This window comes from Lontra canadensis, unplaced genomic scaffold (assembly GCF_010015895.1).
Source record: "Lontra canadensis isolate GAN:19392208 unplaced genomic scaffold, GSC_riverotter_1.0 scaffold107, whole genome shotgun sequence".
Classification (NCBI taxonomy): Eukaryota; Metazoa; Chordata; class Mammalia; order Carnivora; family Mustelidae; genus Lontra; species Lontra canadensis.
The window spans coordinates 3,511,717-3,530,127 of record NW_022631101.1 but is presented as its reverse complement, the minus strand read 5'-3'; the positions used below and the strand labels follow the sequence as shown (position 1 = coordinate 3,530,127).

At 54.3% G+C, this 18,411-nt stretch overlaps 1 protein-coding gene across 1 annotated transcript; it reads left to right on the top strand.

Annotated features, from left to right (window-relative positions):
* Positions 1-151: 151 nt before the first annotated feature.
* TMEM143 (transmembrane protein 143) lies at positions 152-18,273 on the top strand. Its single transcript, XM_032839102.1, has 8 exons — positions 152-288; positions 643-883; positions 2,240-2,344; positions 8,960-9,154; positions 9,992-10,122; positions 11,377-11,656; positions 16,368-16,557; positions 17,183-18,273. The coding sequence occupies exons 1-8, from the start codon at positions 266-268 to the stop codon at positions 17,395-17,397; spliced, it is 1,380 nt and encodes a 459-aa protein (XP_032694993.1). The 5' UTR covers positions 152-265; the 3' UTR covers positions 17,398-18,273.
* Positions 18,274-18,411: the final 138 nt, after the last annotated feature.

Below are 18,411 nucleotides of genomic sequence, written 5' to 3'. Positions count from 1 at the left end.
CCGCCCCAGTCCTCCTCCGAGTCTCGCGCCCGCTCCGCCCCCTTCCCTTTGAAGCACGCCGCCAAGGAGACACTTCCGCTGCGCATGCGCCGCACTCAGAGCGAGAGAAGAGAGGCCGGCAGATTGCGCACGCGCAGTTGAGACAGGGCGTTAGGGGAAAGATGGACGGCTTTCGATGACCAAGGCTTTGCGCATGCGTCTTACTGCAGGCTGAAGCTGAAACTGGGGGACCCAGGACGCCTCCTACACATGCGCAGGAGGCTCAATGACAGTCGAGCGTTGGCTAAGGTGAGGGAGAGGGCAGAGGATTGCATGGCCGGGGGAGGGCCGCCCTGCACCCCCTATGTAGCCTTTCCGAGCATCTCCTATGCTCCTAAGATCCACCTGCTGCCTAGACCCCGCAGAAACCCGTTGTACTACTATAGGGTCTCTGGGCCCTTAAAACGCCCCAGGACTCAAGACTTCTGACCCCTGCCTGCAGTTCGGGGCCACATGAGCAAAGAGGGAGGGCACAGGCAAGACGCGCCGCAAGACGGGCAGATGGGCTCTGCGCCCTGCCTGGGGAAGGGACAGCCCCTGGAGGTGGGAGAGGGTGCGGTTCCTCTAGATGACCTTTGACCCCTGTTCATTTCCCTTGTTCAGGCTCCAGGGAAAGGGTCTGGCCATGCTGCATGTGACCCGGGGGGTCTGGGGATCCAGGGTCCGAGTATGGTCCCTGTTGCCCACGCTCCTCGGGCCCCCCCGGGCCCTGTCGTCGCTGGCGGCCAAGATGGGGGAGTACCGCAAGATGTGGAACCCCACGGAGCCCCGCGACTGGGCCCAGCAGTACCGCGAGCGGTTCATCCCTTTCTCCAAGGAGCAGCTGCTCCGCCTCCTGACACAGGTACCGCCCGTCCCGGGTCCGAGAGCCTGGGGACTACGGCTCCCGGCAGGCATCGCGGTGGCACGCCCTTCGTGCCATAGAGGGCTGTCCTGGCGCCTCCTGGGAGTTGTAGTTCCGTTCCCTTTCTTCTCCCGGGTAGGCGTGCAGGGACAGACCTGTGAGGTGCTGATACAGAAGCAATTCCGGACTCTCGCTTGTTCAAGCCCTTGAGCAAGCCCTCCCTGGGGCATGGGTTTTTCCTCTGCAAAATGGGTATAATAATCATCCTCATCATTACTATTACTACCACGTAATAATAATTATTATACTAGCGAAAAAGTCATCATAATTATTATCACACTGTTTGAGCTCTTACTGTATGGCACAGTGCTAAGCATTTTCCACGTCTTGTTGAGTCATCAAAACAACCCAGTAAGAGAGAGACTACCATGGTCCCTATTTTACAACTGAAGTGACGGAAACAGGTGAGGAGAGAAAGTGACTTATCAAGGTGATGATGTTGTAGCCCGGGTTAGAACCAAAGTGGCCTGACTCCAGAGCAGGGCAAGGACTGTGATCTCTCGTGAGGCATTAGGCACCTGCTGCACTGAGGGCCCAGCTCCAGAGCTAAGCTCTTACCCTACTCTCATCATCCTACTTGTCATTAGTGAGGATTATCATTCATTTATTTAAAAATTATTTGTTGAACAAATCTGTATGTACTAAGGTCAATGCTAGACTTTATTCACAAGCACACACGTAGGTATCAACACACACAAACACTATGTGTACAGGGTCATGGAATTGCATCACATTCTCACCATCGCTCTCTCAGAAAGAGGGTGTGGTCCTCTGTTGCTGATGAGGGAACAGGCTCAGGGAGGTGAAGACATTAACCTAGGGCACGGAGGTAGGAAGCATAAAGAAGTGGTTAAATATGTATGTTCTGGAGTCAGGCCCTGATCAGAGTCTCAGCTTCTTTTCATACAAACACTGTGGCCCTCAGTGAGTGACTTCCACTGAGCCTCAGTTTCCCCTTCTGGAAAATGGGGGGTTAAATATAATTCCATCCAGCCCTGTACAGCCTCTGGAGGGTGATAGACCAGCGAGCGGCAGCTGGTACACCATCACTGTGTCAATGTCAGTGAGTGAGTGTCAAAGCGGGAACTTGACCTTCTAGTTCTTTCCGCTGTCTGTTTTCCACTACACCGGGCTGGCTCAGTTTCTTGGTCAGTAAAATTGGCTGCCCCCCCCCCACCCCAAGCAAAACAAAATCTTAAAATTAAAACCCAGATCATATGGACTGCCAGAGAAAGAAATCCACCCCGAGAGGAAAGGGGAAAGAAGCCTAACGAGTTTTGCCTCTTGAGGTAACAGGAATTCCACTCCAGCCCCAAGGAGAAGGCAGCTTTGGCAGAGTTTGCAGCCCACGTGGACTTCTGCACCTTGTTCCACTACCACCACATCCTGGCCCAGCTGCAGGTGAGGACTGGGCCCCTGGCACCATCCTTGGTGTGCCTGTTTGCTTATCCGTTCATTCAGTAAGAATCCTCCAAAGAATCTTTGGAACCCGGCCCTGCTCTAAGCATCAGTGAGCGGACAGATGAAGCCACGTCCCTGTGGAACTGAAATTCTGGTTGGGGAGACAATGAATGAATGAATGAATGAATGAATGAATGAATATGAAATGGGATGGCCCAGAGCCATAAGTGCTGTGAAGAACAATGAAGCAGAGTAGCGGGATAGGGAAGGATGACATGAGGGCCTGTTTTAGACAGGGTGGTCAGGGAAGCCTTCTCTGAGGAGGTGACAGTTGAGTGAAGACCTGGGTGGAGACACAGAGACAGAGCCCTATAGATGTCTGGTGGCGGGCGGTGGGGAGTATTCTAGGCAGAGGGAAAAGCAGATACAAAGGCCCTGGGGCACAGGGAGTTGGGAGAACAAGGCAGGGAGCCCTGTGGCTGGAGGGCAGTGAGGGAGGGAGAGCAGGCAGAAGATGAAGGCAGAGAGGGGTTGGGGGTAAACTGTTTCCTTAGGTGATCTGGCAGCCACGGGAGGACTCTGAGCAGAGGAGGGACATGTGCTGATTTAGGTGCTAACAGGATCCTTCTGGAACAGACTATCGGAGGCAGGGAGATCTATTCAGAGTCAATTATGTTTGTCCAGGTAAGGGATAATGGCAGCCCCAGCAAGGGTAATAGCTGTGGAAGTGGGGAAAAGTGGTCAGATGCTGGTAATGGTGGGAAGGCATCAGCATTTGGCTGGGCAGGCGGGCGGTGAGGGAGAGGAAGAAGTCAGGGGGGGCCTCCAGCAGTTTGGGCCCGCTCCCTTGGAAGAATGGAGCTGCCATTTACCAAGATGCGGAGGACAGAGCGGGGGCGGGAGGCAGATCTGCAGGGATGATGCGAGCTCCGTTTTGCACTTAGGAATCTGAGATGCCTATAAGACAGCCAGATGGAAAGATGGACCCAAATATGGGCTCCAGAGGTCATGGGAGGGGTCTGGGTTGAGCAGCATCCTCTGGGAGCATTTAGATTTTGCTGATGAGATCAATAGGGGGATTAGCAGAGCCCTGGGACATGCCAGCCTTGAGATCAGGAAGGGGAACTGGACCCGGTGAGGGGGACAGCCAAAGAGCAGCTAGACAGAGAAGTGGAACCCCAGGGAAGGGTGATGTCAGCAAGCCACATTCTCACATCCTCCTGCTTCCGCTCCCAGGATCCTGGTGGGGGGCGCGGGGGTGGGGGGAGGGGTCCCTGAGACAGTGATCGGCCTCAGTGATTTTCTCTATGTGACTCACTGAGCTCAGAAAAGCTGTTAGGCTCACAGTAATAGTTTATTACAACAAAAGGATAGTGAACAAAATCAGCACAGGAAAAAGGCCCTGGGGTGGGGTCCCAGAGAGGCCACGCCACCTTCCTGCTGTCTCTTCCAGAAGTGTCTTACAAGATGACACTTAGTTCTCTCACCGGCAAGGTGGGATAGCGTGTATGGAGTACATTGGCCCGCCAGGAAAATTCACCTGAGCCCTGGAGTCCAGGATTTTTTTTTTCTTTTTAAGATTTTATTTTTAAGTAACTTCTGCACCCAGTATGAGGCTCGAACCCCCAACCCCGAGATTGAGAGTTGCATGCTCCAGTGACTGAGCCAGCCAGGCGCCCCAGCTGGATCCAGGATGGTTACTGAGGGTTGGTCAGCGCTGGCGTGGCCAGCCTTAGCTACTCAGTCACCCTCCAGGGCCATGAAACTGCTCCGTGGCCAAGACCCCTACCAGGAATCACACTGTTAGCATAGACTGGCTGCTGTGGCCCAAGGCCCCGGGGAAACCCAGATCCTCTTAGCAAGCAAACATTTCCAAGGCCTTAGAAGTTACCCAGGAGCCAAGGCGAGGGCCATTCCTCTGGAATGTGCAGAGTTTGGACCACCCAGGCATGTTGAGCCCACCCTTACTGCACACTGCCCTGACACGTCCCCTCTCTGCTTTGACGGGCAGTGACAACAGCCCCCTGCCACTGAGTGCGCACTCGGGTCAGGCTCATGGACCCCTTCCTATGGCATCGAGGGGCAGCTGCCATCAGCCCCATTTACAGACGCAGACACGGAGGCTCTGGGAGGGCCTGGCTGAGCCAGGATCTGCAGCCAGGTCTAGCTGCCTCCGAGCCCTAGACTGGGGTCCGTGAGAGGCAGGGTTTGTATTTTTTTTTTTTTTAAGTTATTTAGAAAATCATCTTATTCTATAAACAGTTAAATATATAGAAACACAGAACACATATAAAATGAAGATGCATATTACCACTGAGGCAGGATATTTTTTTTTTTAAAAGATTTTATTTATTTATTTTACAGACTGAGATCACAAGTAGGCAGAGAGGCAGGCAGAGAGAGAGAGGGGGAAGCAAGCTCCCCGCTGAGCAAAGAGCCCGATGCGGGGCTCGATCCCAGGACCCTGGGATCATGACCTGAGTTGAAGGCAGAGGCTTTAACCCACAGAGCCACCCAGGTGCCAAGAGGCAGGAGATTTTAAACTGCGACACTAAGAGGGGAAGGGAAGGGTGGGAACAGAGACAGGTGGACACCATGGGGGACCTTTTGCTGATGACCTAAGTCCCCTGAGGAAGCCGCCCCTGGGCAGGCAGAGAGGTGGCTACGTTGTTTACCAGCCTGCCAGTGACCTTGACAGGTGACCTCTCTCTGCACTTCCTTTCCCTTATTCATCGTTGAATTCATTCAGTGGGTATGTATGTACATATTTTAAAGATTTATTTATTTATTTGAGAGAGAGAAAGCGAGCAGGGGGAGGGACAGAGGGAGAGAGAGTCCCAAGCAGGCTCGACTCTCAGCACAGAGTCTGACGTGGGGGTCGAACTGACGACCCCCAGATCACGACCCAAGTGGGAACCAAGAGTCTGACGCTCAACCAGCTGAGCCACCCGGGCTGCTATCCTTGGCCTTCCTCAGCTTGTAGACAACAACAGTCCAACCTCTGTCTCCCGTCTTCACTTCACCTTCTTTGTGACTCTGCTTGTCCTTTTCTGTCTCTTCTAAAGGACATGCTCATTGGATTTAGGCCCTCCCTAATCCAGGATGATCTCATCCTGGGATTCTTACCTAATTAGACCTGTGAAGACCCTATTTCTGAATGAGGTCATATTCTGAGGTTCAGAGATGTGAATTTTTCGAGGATACTGTTCAACCCTCTCCACCCAGTTAAATTTGAATTTCAGATAAGCTATGAATAACTTTTTTCTTTTGCAGTAGAATTATGTCCTGTATAGTACAGTCCTCAAATATAAAATTGTTAGTTGTTGATCTGGAAATCAAATCTAAGTTGGTGTACTGCATTTAATTTAATTTAATTTAATTTAATTTAATTTTTTTTTCTAAATCTGATAACCTAATTAAGAAAAAGCAAGCAGGAATGTTTTGCAATTTTAGGTAGAATAGTCAGGGAAGGCCTCACAGAGAGGGTGACATTTGAGCAGAGACCTGAAGGAGGCAAGAGTGAGCCATGAGATCTGTGGGAATGGTAAACGCAAAGGCCCTGTGGCAGGAGTGTGCATGGTGTGCAGGAGAAACAGCAAAGAAGCTGGGGAAGAGGGCTAGAAATGAGAGCAGAGATGGGGCTGAGGCCCAGATTCTGCAGAGCTTCTCGGGGACCCAGTGAGCACTTTGCTTTGACTCTGAGTGAGGTGGAAACCACCAGAGGGCTCTGAGCAGAGGGATGGGAGCTGGCTTCAATGACAACAGGTGCCCTCTGGCGGCTGCCTGGGGAACAGACTGGGTTGGGGCTGGAAGATGGGTGTGGGGGGGACCAGTGCCCAGGCCACTGCCACAGTCCAGGGTGTAAGGGTAGCTCAGACCTGGGGCGAGAGGTGGGTGGTAGGGGGTGGTGATGAGAAATGATCAGATTCTGGATCTATTTTGAATGTGGGGCCATCAAGATTTGCCAGTGGGTTCAGTGTGTGAGAAATAGAGGAGTCGGACGGACTTGGCCTCTTCTGAGCCGGGTAAGGTGGCAGGAGAAGCAGGTCTGAGGAGGAGTTTCAAGACTCCAGTTTGGGAGGAAGTGAGTTTGAGAGGATGCCCATCAGATGCCTGCGTGCAGGTGTCAGGTGGCCCGTTTGGACGTCTGCCGACAAGCGTTGATTGGGGCTCAGGAACGTCAGCAGCAAATTCAAGCATGTGCCTTGCCCTCAAGGAGCTGAACTTGAGTGGTGGGGACAGGTGGAAGTCAGGCGCTCTCCTCGATGAGTGGATAAATTCAGACAGTGAACTCACTGGGCATGGTTCATAGCAGCAGATAGCAAAGCTGACCTTGGTTTCTGTACCGAAGTCCGTGTGCAAATTGGTGAAATGCACTCCTTTCTCTTGACTGGTGCTCATAATATGGTAGTTGCTATCCACATGTGGCTGTGTTTAAATTTGAGATCATTGCAATTAAATAAAATTTTGAAATTCCGTTCTTCCATTGTATTCACCCCATTTCAAGGGCTCATTAGCCACCTGTGACCAGGATATTGGATGGTGCAGATCTTGATGTTTCTGTCATTGTCAGCAGTTCTGTTGGATGGTGTTACTCTACATTCTTTATTTCCATCTGAAAGAGTGACAGGATAAATGTATATGTCTACTGCGTCTAAAATGGTGCTCATTAGATCTAGCACATTTGTGCAGTGCCCAATCTGCCCAACCTCACAGGGCAGCTCTGCTCAGCCTAAGGAGCAGAGAATGGCTCTTTGAGAGTGATAAGGGAACTGGAATGTTGTAGAAGAATAGGACTTAAGTAGTGGACAGGGAGGGGGGCAGGGAGAGTCTCTTAACAGCATGTACAATGTCCCTGTGCCTGGAGGAACTTACGCCAGTGTGGCTGGTGTTGAGCCACCAAGGGGGATTGTGGTGTTAGGTCCTCTGAGGCCTTGCAGGACATAGCACAGAGCATGATCCTATTTTCTGAGGGCAGTAGGAGCCTTGGAATGATTTTAGCAGGAGATCGACATAGTTAGATGTGTAATTCCTAATATAACACTTCTTCGCTGTGACCTTGTGCAGTTACTTAACCTCTCTGTGCTTCAGTCCCTATCTCTGTAAATGAGGGTAACAATAGTACCATTGTCACATGGTGAGAACAACCTGCTTCAAGCAGTCCCTGGTGTGTAGAAAGTTCTATATAAATGTGCACTATCATTTATTACTGTTGTTATGGTTTGATAGAATCTTGGCTGCTGTGTAGAAAGCAGATTGTTGGGAGTGGGGTGAGGGGATGTGGGGAGACCATTGAGAAGGCTGTTGTACTCCTCCAGGCAGGAGGAGCAGATGGGGGTGTGGATGGGGTAGGGTGTGGGGGTGTGCAAAGTGGTGATCTGTTTTGGAGGTAGAACAAGCAGGGCTCATTGCGTGGGGGAAGGGAGCAGCAGGGGTCACCTGTGACATCCAGGGGTCACCTGTGACATCCAGGTTTCTGGCCCGGAGCCCTGGGTGGAGATGGATGGGAGGAGCCCAGAAGAGAATTTGGTTCTCAGTGGATGCTTGATGAATGCAGATTTCACTCTCCTCTGGCTCTGAGCTTCCCTCCCCCTCAAACTGCGGCTCAGTCCTGGCAGTGGAATTTCTCAAGGTCACTCTGTGAGTCCGAGAACTTGGCCTGTGGGACCTGAAGGGCTTCTGGCACAGGCCCCAGCATTGGGCCAGAGTCCTGTCCTCCGGCAGCACACCCCAGCCGTGGGAGTTCACTCGGAAGGGGACTTGCTGAGGCTCAGCTGTCCTAGCTGTCCTGTCTCCCTGCTCAGTGGTTTCCATGGCCCCGGGCCGTCCCCCCTCCAAACTTCTGCCCGAGCATTCTTCCCACTTGGAGTACCTCTTTCCTTCCACTAATTCAGACGAGATCGGGCGCGTTCAGGGTGGTATGGCCGTAGACTCCTTCCACTAATTCAAAATCACACCTGGCCTAGACAAGTTGTTCCTTAGGGCTACCTGTCCTGAGACACACAGAGGACTGGGCTTCTGGACCAGTGACCTCTCCATGAGGCTCACTATATAGTCTGGGACAAGTCACAAGTCATCCTGAAACCAGCGAAGAGCCTAGGTACCCAGAAACTCCCTCCTGCATTCATTCACTGAGTCAGCAATTTTTCTTTTCTTGTGGGCAGGGGAGGAGGGGGTTGCAGGTATATAAAATGAAATGGGCAGAGCAGAGGCCAGTTTGTGGGGACTGTTCACAGTCCATGGATGAGACCTGCCTTCTGGCCACATCTAGCCTCCGGAGAGGCTGGGAAACATATTCTCCCTCTGCATCCTTGCATCCCCCTTCCCCTCTGTTACTGGGGACAGATGCTCATGTCCCGGAACTGGGTATCAGGTCTGGAAACTTGGAGGACGGGTCCAGGCTAGAGATGTGAAGTTGCCCAGAGAGACACAGATTCGCAGAGCAGTGTTTAAAGGGATGGGAGTAACGAGGCTACTGAAGGTGAGCGCGAGGAGAGAGAAGGGGAGAGAGCCCTGCACAAGCCCTGGGGCACCCCATCCCCTAAAGGGTGGGCTGGGAACCATCCCTCATGCTGTGCCCTAGCCCATTTTTCTTCTCTCTGACTCTCTCCTCAGGCGTTGTATGACCCCATCAACCCTGACAGGGAGACCCTCGACCAGCCTTCGCTGACGGACCCCCAGCGTCTGTCCAATGAACAGGAGGTGCTCCGGGCTCTGGAACCCCTGCTGGCCCAGGCCAACTTCTCCCCGCTCTCGGAGGACACCCTGGCCTACGCTCTGGTGGTCCATCACCCTCAGGATGAAGTCCAGGTGCCTGTCTTCTAGGGGAGACCTGGAACTCCCAGGAAGCCTTGGGGCAGGGTGGAGCCTTTGGGAGGCAGAGGCTGCTGGGAGTTGCCCTGAACACAGGGCGTGAGCCCACATAGCATTTTTGGTGAATTAGAATGCAGTACCTCTTTCCCAGTCACCACACTGCCATCTGTTGGAAAAGTATCATAATATACGGATCTTCCTAGGACTAGAGCCTTTATCATCATCTTCCAGAAAGCTGTAATAATAAATAATACAAAACGCTCATCCTTAAAGCCAACAAAATTAAAATAAAAATCGTAAAATTCCAAAGTCCCCCATTTAGTGATTTTTAAGATACACTTTTTTTTGCCAGAGTCATATTTTGTCCGAAATTGGGATATGACTTATAAGTGGTAGTGTGGCATAGTTTTAACTGACAATATAATTCTCCTTTAGTTGCTTCATAAAATAGTGGAATATCCAGTTGACAATTACTACAATATATAAATGTGTCAAAGTAACATGCTGTGTACCTTAAGCTTACAGTATTACATGTCATATTTATTCAATTAAAAAACAATGGGGTATCTTAAAATCAGTGTTATTTTAGATTCTTGGAAATGTGGTAATAAAAATGACTTTGAGGTAAATGGTGGCATCTTAGATAGTATGCCCTTGTGCAGTATACAACACGAGCAACTGTACGTGGCCATCCTGTCTAGACACATCCCAGATGATGATAAGCCTGGGAGAGGAGTGGAAATCATTGAGGGGAGGGGCATCTAATTCTAGTAGCCTATGCTCTCACCCTAGCCCATGCTCAGCTGCCTCTGCTTCCTTTGTCCCCCTTGTCAGGTGACAATAAATTTGGATCAGTATATCTACATGCAGTTCTGGGCCCTGGGCCAGCGAGTTGGGCAGATGCCCCGTAAGTCCAGCGTGGGCTCCAAACGTGGCTTCTTCATCAGGTCGCCCCCCGCAGAGAGGTGAGGCGGCCCTTGTTCCCCAGCTGCAGCGAAAGGGAGCAAGGTTAGAGTCGAGAGGGGACTGACAGGTCAGTGTCTGGATTTGGGTATCGGGACCTGGGAGGGGAAGTCATGAAAGGGGTGGGCAGATCATCCAAATGCTGCCTCTTTTTCCCCAAGGGAAAAGAAGAACTACAGTGCCCAGGGAAGAGGAAGGGTAGGGACACTTCTCCCATTTTCCAAATGAGGACGGCTGAGGCTCAGAAAGAGAAGGCCACATTTAAAAAAAAATGGCGCAGCCAGGATTCTGGTGAACATTATATTTTAAACAGAAACTGCTCTAATACAGAGCAGGGTGAGGAGAGGCAGATCTCTTGGGCCTGTAAATTACCCAGCCTTTCTGGAAGTCAGTTTATCAAATATGGTCATGAATCCAAAAAACCAAACCAAAACAAAAAACCTAAAGACAAAAAAAACCACACACACAAAAACCAAAAAACAAAAAAACAACCCTCTTATCCCTATATACCCCTCAATAATTCCACTTCCAGAAATCTGTTCCAAGGAGATATTTATACTTGCAGACTGTGTGTTTAATTATCTGTCTCTCACACTGGACTAGAAGCCCCACAAAGGCGGAGACCGACTCATTTGGCTCCCTCTTCAGATCTGAATAGCGCTCCCTGGCACCTCGCAGACACCCGAAATGGAAAGTAGAATTTGAGTTTGAAAAATAACCAAGGGGCACCTGGGTGGCTCAGTCGGTTAAGCATCTGCCTTTGGCTCCAGGTCATGATCTCCAGGTCCTGGGATCGAGCCCCACATAGGGCTCCCGACTCAAGCAGAGAGAGCCTGCTTCCCCCTCTCCCTCTGCCTCTCCCCTTTCTCCTGCACGCTCTCTCTCTCTCTGTGTATCTCTCTGTCTCAAATGAATACAGAAAATCTTTAAAATAACAAAAAAGAAAGGAAAAGAACTAATGAAAAGATCGGCATTCAGTTCCCCATTCACCAAGTACCTAAAGCTGGAAGCCATCTATGTGTCCAGTGACAGGGGATTGTGTTATTTTCGCTGATGCCCTGTTGTTGGACACTGGTCTTCTTTCTGAGTTTCCTCCCGTCCCCATTAAGCAGCCTTTATGATGAGTGTGTGACTCCAGAGCTAGAGAGGGTCCTGGGTGTTGGGGGGAGGGGGTCGGAGGGTGCTCCCCCAGAGTGATCCTGACCACCCTGCCACCCCCATCCCCCCATCCCCCCCATCCCCCCTCTGTCCGGCAGGAGGTATTTCAAGCGGGTGGTGCTGGCAGCCCGCACCAAGCGGGGACACCTGGTGCTGAAGAGCTTCAAGGACACGCCCCTAGAGGGCCTAGAGCAGCTGCTCCCGGAGCTGAAGGTCCGCACGTCCACCACGCAGCGCGCGCTGCTCAACCTCACGCTTTTCGTCTCGGGCCTGGTGTTCTTCGTCAACGTGGGCATGGTGGTGCTCACGGACCTCAAGATGGCCACCTCCCTGCTGCTGCTCCTCTTTGCCATCTTCATGGGCCTGCGGGCATCCAAGGTGAGTGGCCGGCCATCGGCGTGCCTATGCTGTCCCTGCCTCCCCCGTGTTCCTCCAGAAGCTGGGCCGCCCTGTGTTTCTGCTTCTTTCATGCATTCCTGCCCCCTGCTGTCCTTCCTTCCTTCCCTCCTTTACTTTGTCATTCCCACGTTCCCTCCATCTCTTCCTTCTCGATCCTCTGTACTCTACACAACCTTCGGGCAGCTTTCTTCACGACTTGGGGCTTCGGTTTCCTCACCTGGAAAACGGAGACAGGAGTGAGATCTGCCTTGTAGGGTTGTCCTGAGCAACACTGGGTTTGAATCTGGCTCTTCCGTCTCCCAGCTGTGGGACCTTGAGCAGGTTGCTTAACCTCTCTGGGCTTCAGCTCCCACATCTGGGGAGTGGGGATGACAAGAACCTGATTCACAGGGTTGTTGGGGGATTGGATGAATGAAGACACGGGTGATGCTGAGAACAGAGCCTGACATATACTACAAAATGTACCATATGAGAGTTTGCTGTTCTGATGATTATTATTGCTAACTGGGCTGTTGTTCTCTGAGTCCAGGCTTCCTCATCCTGGCGGGGTGGCATTATCGCCAGGGGACCGGTTTTATAAATGTGGCCCCCTGAGCTCCAGCCCAAACAGACTGAATTGGAAACTTTGGGACTGGGGCCAAGGAAACTATTTTTACCACACTCCCTTCCCGATTTTGCTACATGTGAACGCATGGCTGCCTCATACAGTTGCGCAGGTTGTTCACCATCCAAGGATTCGAGGCCGAGGGGAGGGCTGGGGGCTGAAAGCTGACTTGCGCCATGAGTGCTGAGCCGAGGCTGAGTCGGCCCAGGGGGGTTGCCTTTTACCGATTCTCCCCAGGGCTGGCACCGGCCCCGGGAGTGTGGACTGGTGCGTGGCATCCATTGTCCTTGATTATTCACTCGCTGGTTCATTGCTTTTCAAGCTGTTTACAGCCATCCCAGCGGGGTCTTAGGAGGACTGGTAATAAAGCCTACAGATAAGAGCCACGCTAGGCTGGCTGAGATGGTGAAGGGCCAGGGTGGGGTGTAGGGGGTTGTGGGGTGATAGCAACTCCCGCTGAGGACTAGGGGTCAGGTGGGACTGAAGGGAAGCTTTGCAAGGGGGAGGATTGAACCCAGTGGGGAAGGGCTGAAAAAGCACAGCTTGAGGGATCCCACAGGGCTGGAGTCCAGGGTACAGGGTGAAGTGAGGCCACAGAGGGTGGCAGGGGCCTTGAATGCCAGAATAGGGACCCCGGGCTTTATCCACAGGGCAGCTCGTGGATAAAGTGCCACAGTGCCACGACAGAGTTTTGAGCCCGGAGGGAGTGGAGCCACCACAGAGGGGGTGGGGCTGTGAGCCCAGCCGCAGGGAGGCTGGTGAGGGGTGTCCATTGGTCTGGAAGGGGACCCAGAGGCCCAGCCCTAGGTGCACCGTGCATCCCACCTCCCTGAGGCTCCAGGGGGCTGTGGAGCCTCTCGGGCTCTGCAGGGTCCAGGTTAAAACCCAGTTCCCTAGTTAATTAGTGCATCCCCATTGAATGTTTTCCCATGCTCTGGGCTAAGCTCCAGTCCTTAAATGTGGGCCCTCTGAGCCTCCCTCCAGCTGCACACTCTTGTCCCCTCTTGTGTGTCAGTGTCTCCCAGGTATCTGTCTCTGGTGCAGGCTCCTGGATGTCCCTACGCCCTTCCCACGGACACCTCATCCCCTGTGCCCAGGATCCTTTTTCCCCAAACCCCCTTCTAAGGACTGGTCTCAGATCAGATGCCTGGGAGCTGATTTTGCGGCCTTGTGCACATCCCTCTTTCTTCCCCTGCCACCCGCTTTCCCCCCACAAACCAAGAGCTCATCCGTTTCTGTGGTTTGCACAGGCAGCCCTCTGTCATCTCTTAGATCGGGGCTCTGTGCTCAGCCTGGAGCAGGCCAACTCCAGAACAGCCCCCTGCGGGCCCGTTGCCCTCCCCTCCAGCAGTAGCTCCCCACACCCACTCCGGGTCGTGGTTCTCATCTGTAGAGGGCCTTGTCCCCCCAGTTACTTGCTAGACCCCTGGAGATGGCCCTTGCCCTCCCCCGCTGTTTGTCAGTCCCCAGCCTGGCCTCACTGCCCCCCCACCCATCTTGTTCCCTCTGTCCTGGCCACAACCCAGGTCTTCCCAGCCTCCCCGGTCGGTCCCGTCCCAGCTCTCCAGCCCATCCCCAGGGGCCCCAGAGCTGGCCCTGCTCCTTGCTCATAGCCTGGCCCCAAAAACCCTGTTTCCCCAGCCTCAGCCAGCACAGTCGTATGCTTCAGCTCCCCCAAAACATAGTGCTCGCACCCCTTCCTGTTCCACACTCTGCAGCTTTACTGCACTCCTCTCCCCTTTGCAAGGCTGTTCCCAACAGAGGACCGAGGACTGAGATGTCCTATCACCCCACTGGGCTGGCCGTCCCCCGCTCACCCTTTACCCGCCGCTTGGAGGCTTCAGGAAACCTTCCCAGTGTGGCTGCAGACGCACAGACAGGCTGCCGGCGTGCCTGACAGAGGTCACAGTGATCACTGCAGGAGCCCGATGACACTGTTGCTCCTCTGTGGGACACAATGTCCACCCTCAACCTTGAGGATGGGGCAGTGAGTGTTTTCTAAGAACAGACCAGGGGTGACTTGGCTTGTTCTGAGGCCTGGAGGCCTGAGAGAGAGGGCAGCTCAGGATAATGTTTGGGCTGAACTGGCTCATCAACAGGAGACGCATTGAGAGCAGGAGAAATCTTCAGGGGCTGGGCCACGCAGGGCCTTAGCATCAGGCCAGGGAGCGTGGACTCTCTGAGGGCACTGGGGAACCATGGCAGGGATGTGAGCGAGGGATGAGCAGAGTCAGCTCTGTGGCTCTGGGGAGACAAACTGGAAAGGGCAGGGGCAGGCGGGAGGAGGCCACGCGCGAGGCAGTTTGCAGAGGAGGGGACAGGGCTGAGAGAGTCAGGGCAGGAGGACAGGGCTAAGGACCGACAGGCTGCCAAGGAGGGAACGAGGATGCTGCCACGGGTCTGGCCTGGGACTGGGCAGATGGCGAGGCCACCCCAGATCTGGAGCACAAGAGGGGGGGAACTGGTAGGCTGGGGGGCGGTGAGGGGCCACAGTGAGGGTTAAAGGGAACACCCGGGTGGCAGCTGCTGTGTCCTCTCCAGGGAGAGAGGTCTGGCGTCATCCCCATGCCACAGAGCATGACCGGCCCGCTTCATGTCTGGGAATTCAGTGGCGTAAGCTCGGCAGAAAGACAGCAAATCCAGGGTGTGATTCATCCCGGACGGTCCCTAACACACGCAGTTCTCGAATCTCACCTCCCCCCAGCGAGATGGCCACTCCTTCCCACCCAGGGACAGACACTGCCTGAGCGGGGCTTGCGGCAAGGGAGAGCAGGGTTGCACACAGCCTTGTCATTGGTCCTGGGCTGGTCATTTGAGCCATTTCCACAACTCTGAGGACTTCAGAGGCATTTCACCTTGGGTCCCCATGTAAGATGGGCGGCAGACAGTACATGCCTTTAAAAGACGGCACCTAGCCTGGAGTGCGGTTGAATATTCCATAGTAGCTAATGTCAAAATTCTTGTTATGGGTCTGGCGCGGTACCAGGTGTCTCATAATCTTCTGGAACCTCATTTGACTGACAGTGCCCCCTACAAAGGACTTAGGTCTCAGCCAAGGGCTCACAGAGGGTAGGGGACAGAGTTGGGACTCTCCCCCCCAACCCCCCGCCAGCTTGGGGACCCAGCGGGCTTGAACTCATTTTGTGGATGAATGGGGCAATCAGAGTGGAGGTTTTAGTGTGAGCCCCGAAGGGCACGAGTGGGCTCTCCTTTCCCTCCTTAGGGACGCCAAGTTTGGGGAAAGGGGTCCAGCCAAGGAGGGGCAAAAGGTGGGGAAAGGGGCTGCTCGTTAGTTAGGGACCCCAAACTTGGCCCTCCCCACATTCTACCCCATCCTCCTTCCCTCAAAGAAGCTTGGAGTATTTATTTTCCGTTAACACTTCTCTTGACAATTTAACCTTTGAAACTTTCTATTACGGCAAATTTCAAGCAAATGCGGGAATAGGACCGCGTGATGAGCTCCCGAGTCGTTGGCATCCGGCGTGTATAATTATCCACAGTCAATCGGTTTTCACCTAGGGACCCCTGCGCGCCCACCGCTGGGTTATTTTGGAGTCAGTCCTAAACATATCGTTGGAAATACTTGAGTAGGTGTTTAAAAGATAAGGACTTAAAAAAATATCATCGTCACAGAGAGTTCCAAGGCTAAAGCTCAAATCGCCTGGAAATCCTTGAACAAATCTATTAATACGTGCCTCAGATAGGCAAACCGAAGCGGCGGCGTCGGGAGTGTGTGTGTGTTAGAAATACAAACACCCGGGCACTGCTCCTGGGGACCTGAACCCAGGAAGTCCCGGGAGAGCGCGGGAGTAGGCGGGAAGGACCCTCCCAGCGCTCAGTGACTGGGAGGGGGAGTGTATAGGTGGGGGCGTGGGGTCCCGGCACCTCCCGCCCTCCCTCCTCTCGCCTCCCCCACCCCCCGGCCGCCTGGCTGAGGCTGCAGAAAGGGCCATCCCAGCGCTTAGTGACTGGGGGGGGTGCGGTATGGGTGGGGGCGCGGGGTCCCGGCCCCTCCCGTGCCCCCCCCCCGCCATCCCCCGGCCCCCGGGCATCCCGGCTGACCCCGCGGTACGCTCCTGCCCGCAGATGTTCGGACAGCGGCGCAGCGTGCAGGCGCTGGAGCTGGCCCACATGCTCTACTACCGCAGCACTTCCAACAACTCGGAGCTGCTCAGCGCCCTGGCCCTGCGCGCGCAGGACGAACATGCCAAGGAGGCTCTGCTGGCGCACAGCTTCCTGGCCCGGCTGCCCCAGGGCGCGCGCGGCCAACCCGAGGGTAAGCCTCGGCCCTGGCCCTGGTGGGTGGCCCTGCCCTGAGGTCCGCCCCTTGCCCCGACCCCGGCCTTTGCTGCTCTGCCCCCATCCCATCGCGGCCCAGTAGTGACGCGGCCCCACCTGGAACTGACTCCATCCTGTCCCTATGGGCTCAAGCGGCCCCTCAGCAGATGGGACTCCCACTCCCAGCCCCCGAAGCCAGCTTCTGATCTTGATGGACCTGGTCCCTGCCTGGAGTGACCTCCCTATCCTGACCTTATCCCGAATAAGGGTCTTGGATCATCGGACTTCTGGTGTGGCTTGCCCTCCTTTGGTCCCAACTTCCCTAGCGCTCCTTCCAAAGGAGGGACTCTTGTCCCCTCCCAATGTGAGCCTCAGGTTGTCTCCTTTCCAACAGGACCCTCCCTGACTTGTCCCTAGATGACAGATCCAGAGCTGGACAGGCCCCCCACCCCCCACCCCCGCAAGACCTTGTCCCACTTACTTGCTAACCTCAAGCCTACCCCTGGGCTTCTCCCAAACCCATACCCCGCATGTTCCTTGCCCTGTGCCCTCCCTGCTCTCCCTTCCGGTCCTTCCAGGTCCCAGTCACGTCCTCCTAACAACACCTGCTTCTCTCCACGCAGAGACCTCCCAGTGGCTCCAGTCGGAGGTAGAGCACTGGCTCTTGGCCCAGTCAGGCTGTGACGTGGCCTTCAACGGAACTCGGGCCCTGGCCCACCTGCAGGCCCTCACCCCCAGCATCGGGATGTTCCCACCCCCGGGTTTCCCCAAACTGGACCCGTTGCCCACAGTCATCTCCGAGGCCCCACAGCCCGCACCCAGCAGTGACCAGCACTGAGAGAAACCTCCGCCCAGCCCCGCTCGGCCACCTGGGGAGGCACTAAGCCCCGCCCCCTCGATAAGCTGTCAATCAAAGCTACTACGCTTTGCCCCTCCCTAACTTTCGCTCGCCTACAGGCAATCACTTCCGTTACACTGCACTCTTAAACAAAGCTAGCAGTTGTGACAGCCTGCAGTTGCTAGGCAGCCCCCCTGAACATCCAGTCAAAGCTTTTTGGCTCTGCTTCTAGGCCATCCCTTAGTCCCACCCCCGCCGTGAACATCCAAACAAGGCTGGGCTGAGAAGGAGTGTCCGCCAATCACAGCTGTTCGGTGGTACAAGCCACCAAGCACCGTGGTTAAAACTGCCTCCCGAGGCCATAGATCATCGTCTTTTTAGCCCGCTCCGGGCAAGACGCCCAACACGTTCACCAAGGCGGAGCCCCAGGCCACCGCCCATGGGAGCCGGTTAGCCCAGCTCTCTGGCCAACTGCCAATGACAGCTGCTGGGCACTGTCAGTTGTCGCCGTATAGAAGTGACCAATCAGAACTTCCAAAGGAAACCTGATCTTTTCGTCGGTTGCCGCTGCTCCTCAGGCAGGCTCTCCGGTCCGCTGCTGCTCAGCTGGTCCAGGCTAAAGGGGTTTGGGAGCCTTGTTTCAGGCAGAAGACTGGGGGTGAGGAGGAACCAGAGACCGTCCTCACTCCCAAGACCCGTTTCCACTCAGGCCCCAACAATCTCAGGTGCCTTTCCTGCCCAGGTCCCTCACCCTTTCTGCAGAAACTACCTCGGTCTGGATCTTTCTTCCACCAGTGGCCTGTGCAATATTTATTGGTCTGTCAACTTCTTCCCTGTCCCCTCTCTCAAAGGAATAAATCATGTTTAATAGCTGTGGATGCGTGGGATAGCTGCAGGTGTTGAAGAGAAGGAAAGCATCAGAATCTTGGAAAGAAAAGACTCGCTCTGCGGGGGATGCATGTGGGTGGGGCCTAGGCAGAGAAAGCTGTAGTCCTAGGAAGAGACAGGGTTCGC

Coding starts and splice junctions, on each gene's coding strand:
- TMEM143 (XM_032839102.1), top strand. CDS start 266: ATGACAGTCGAGCGTTGGCTAAG. Junction 289..642: donor ACAGTCGAGCGTTGGCTAAG/GTGAGGGAGAGG, acceptor TCCCTTGTTCAG/GCTCCAGGGAAAGGGTCTGG. Junction 16,558..17,182: donor CGCGCGCGGCCAACCCGAGG/GTAAGCCTCGGC, acceptor CTCTCCACGCAG/AGACCTCCCAGTGGCTCCAG.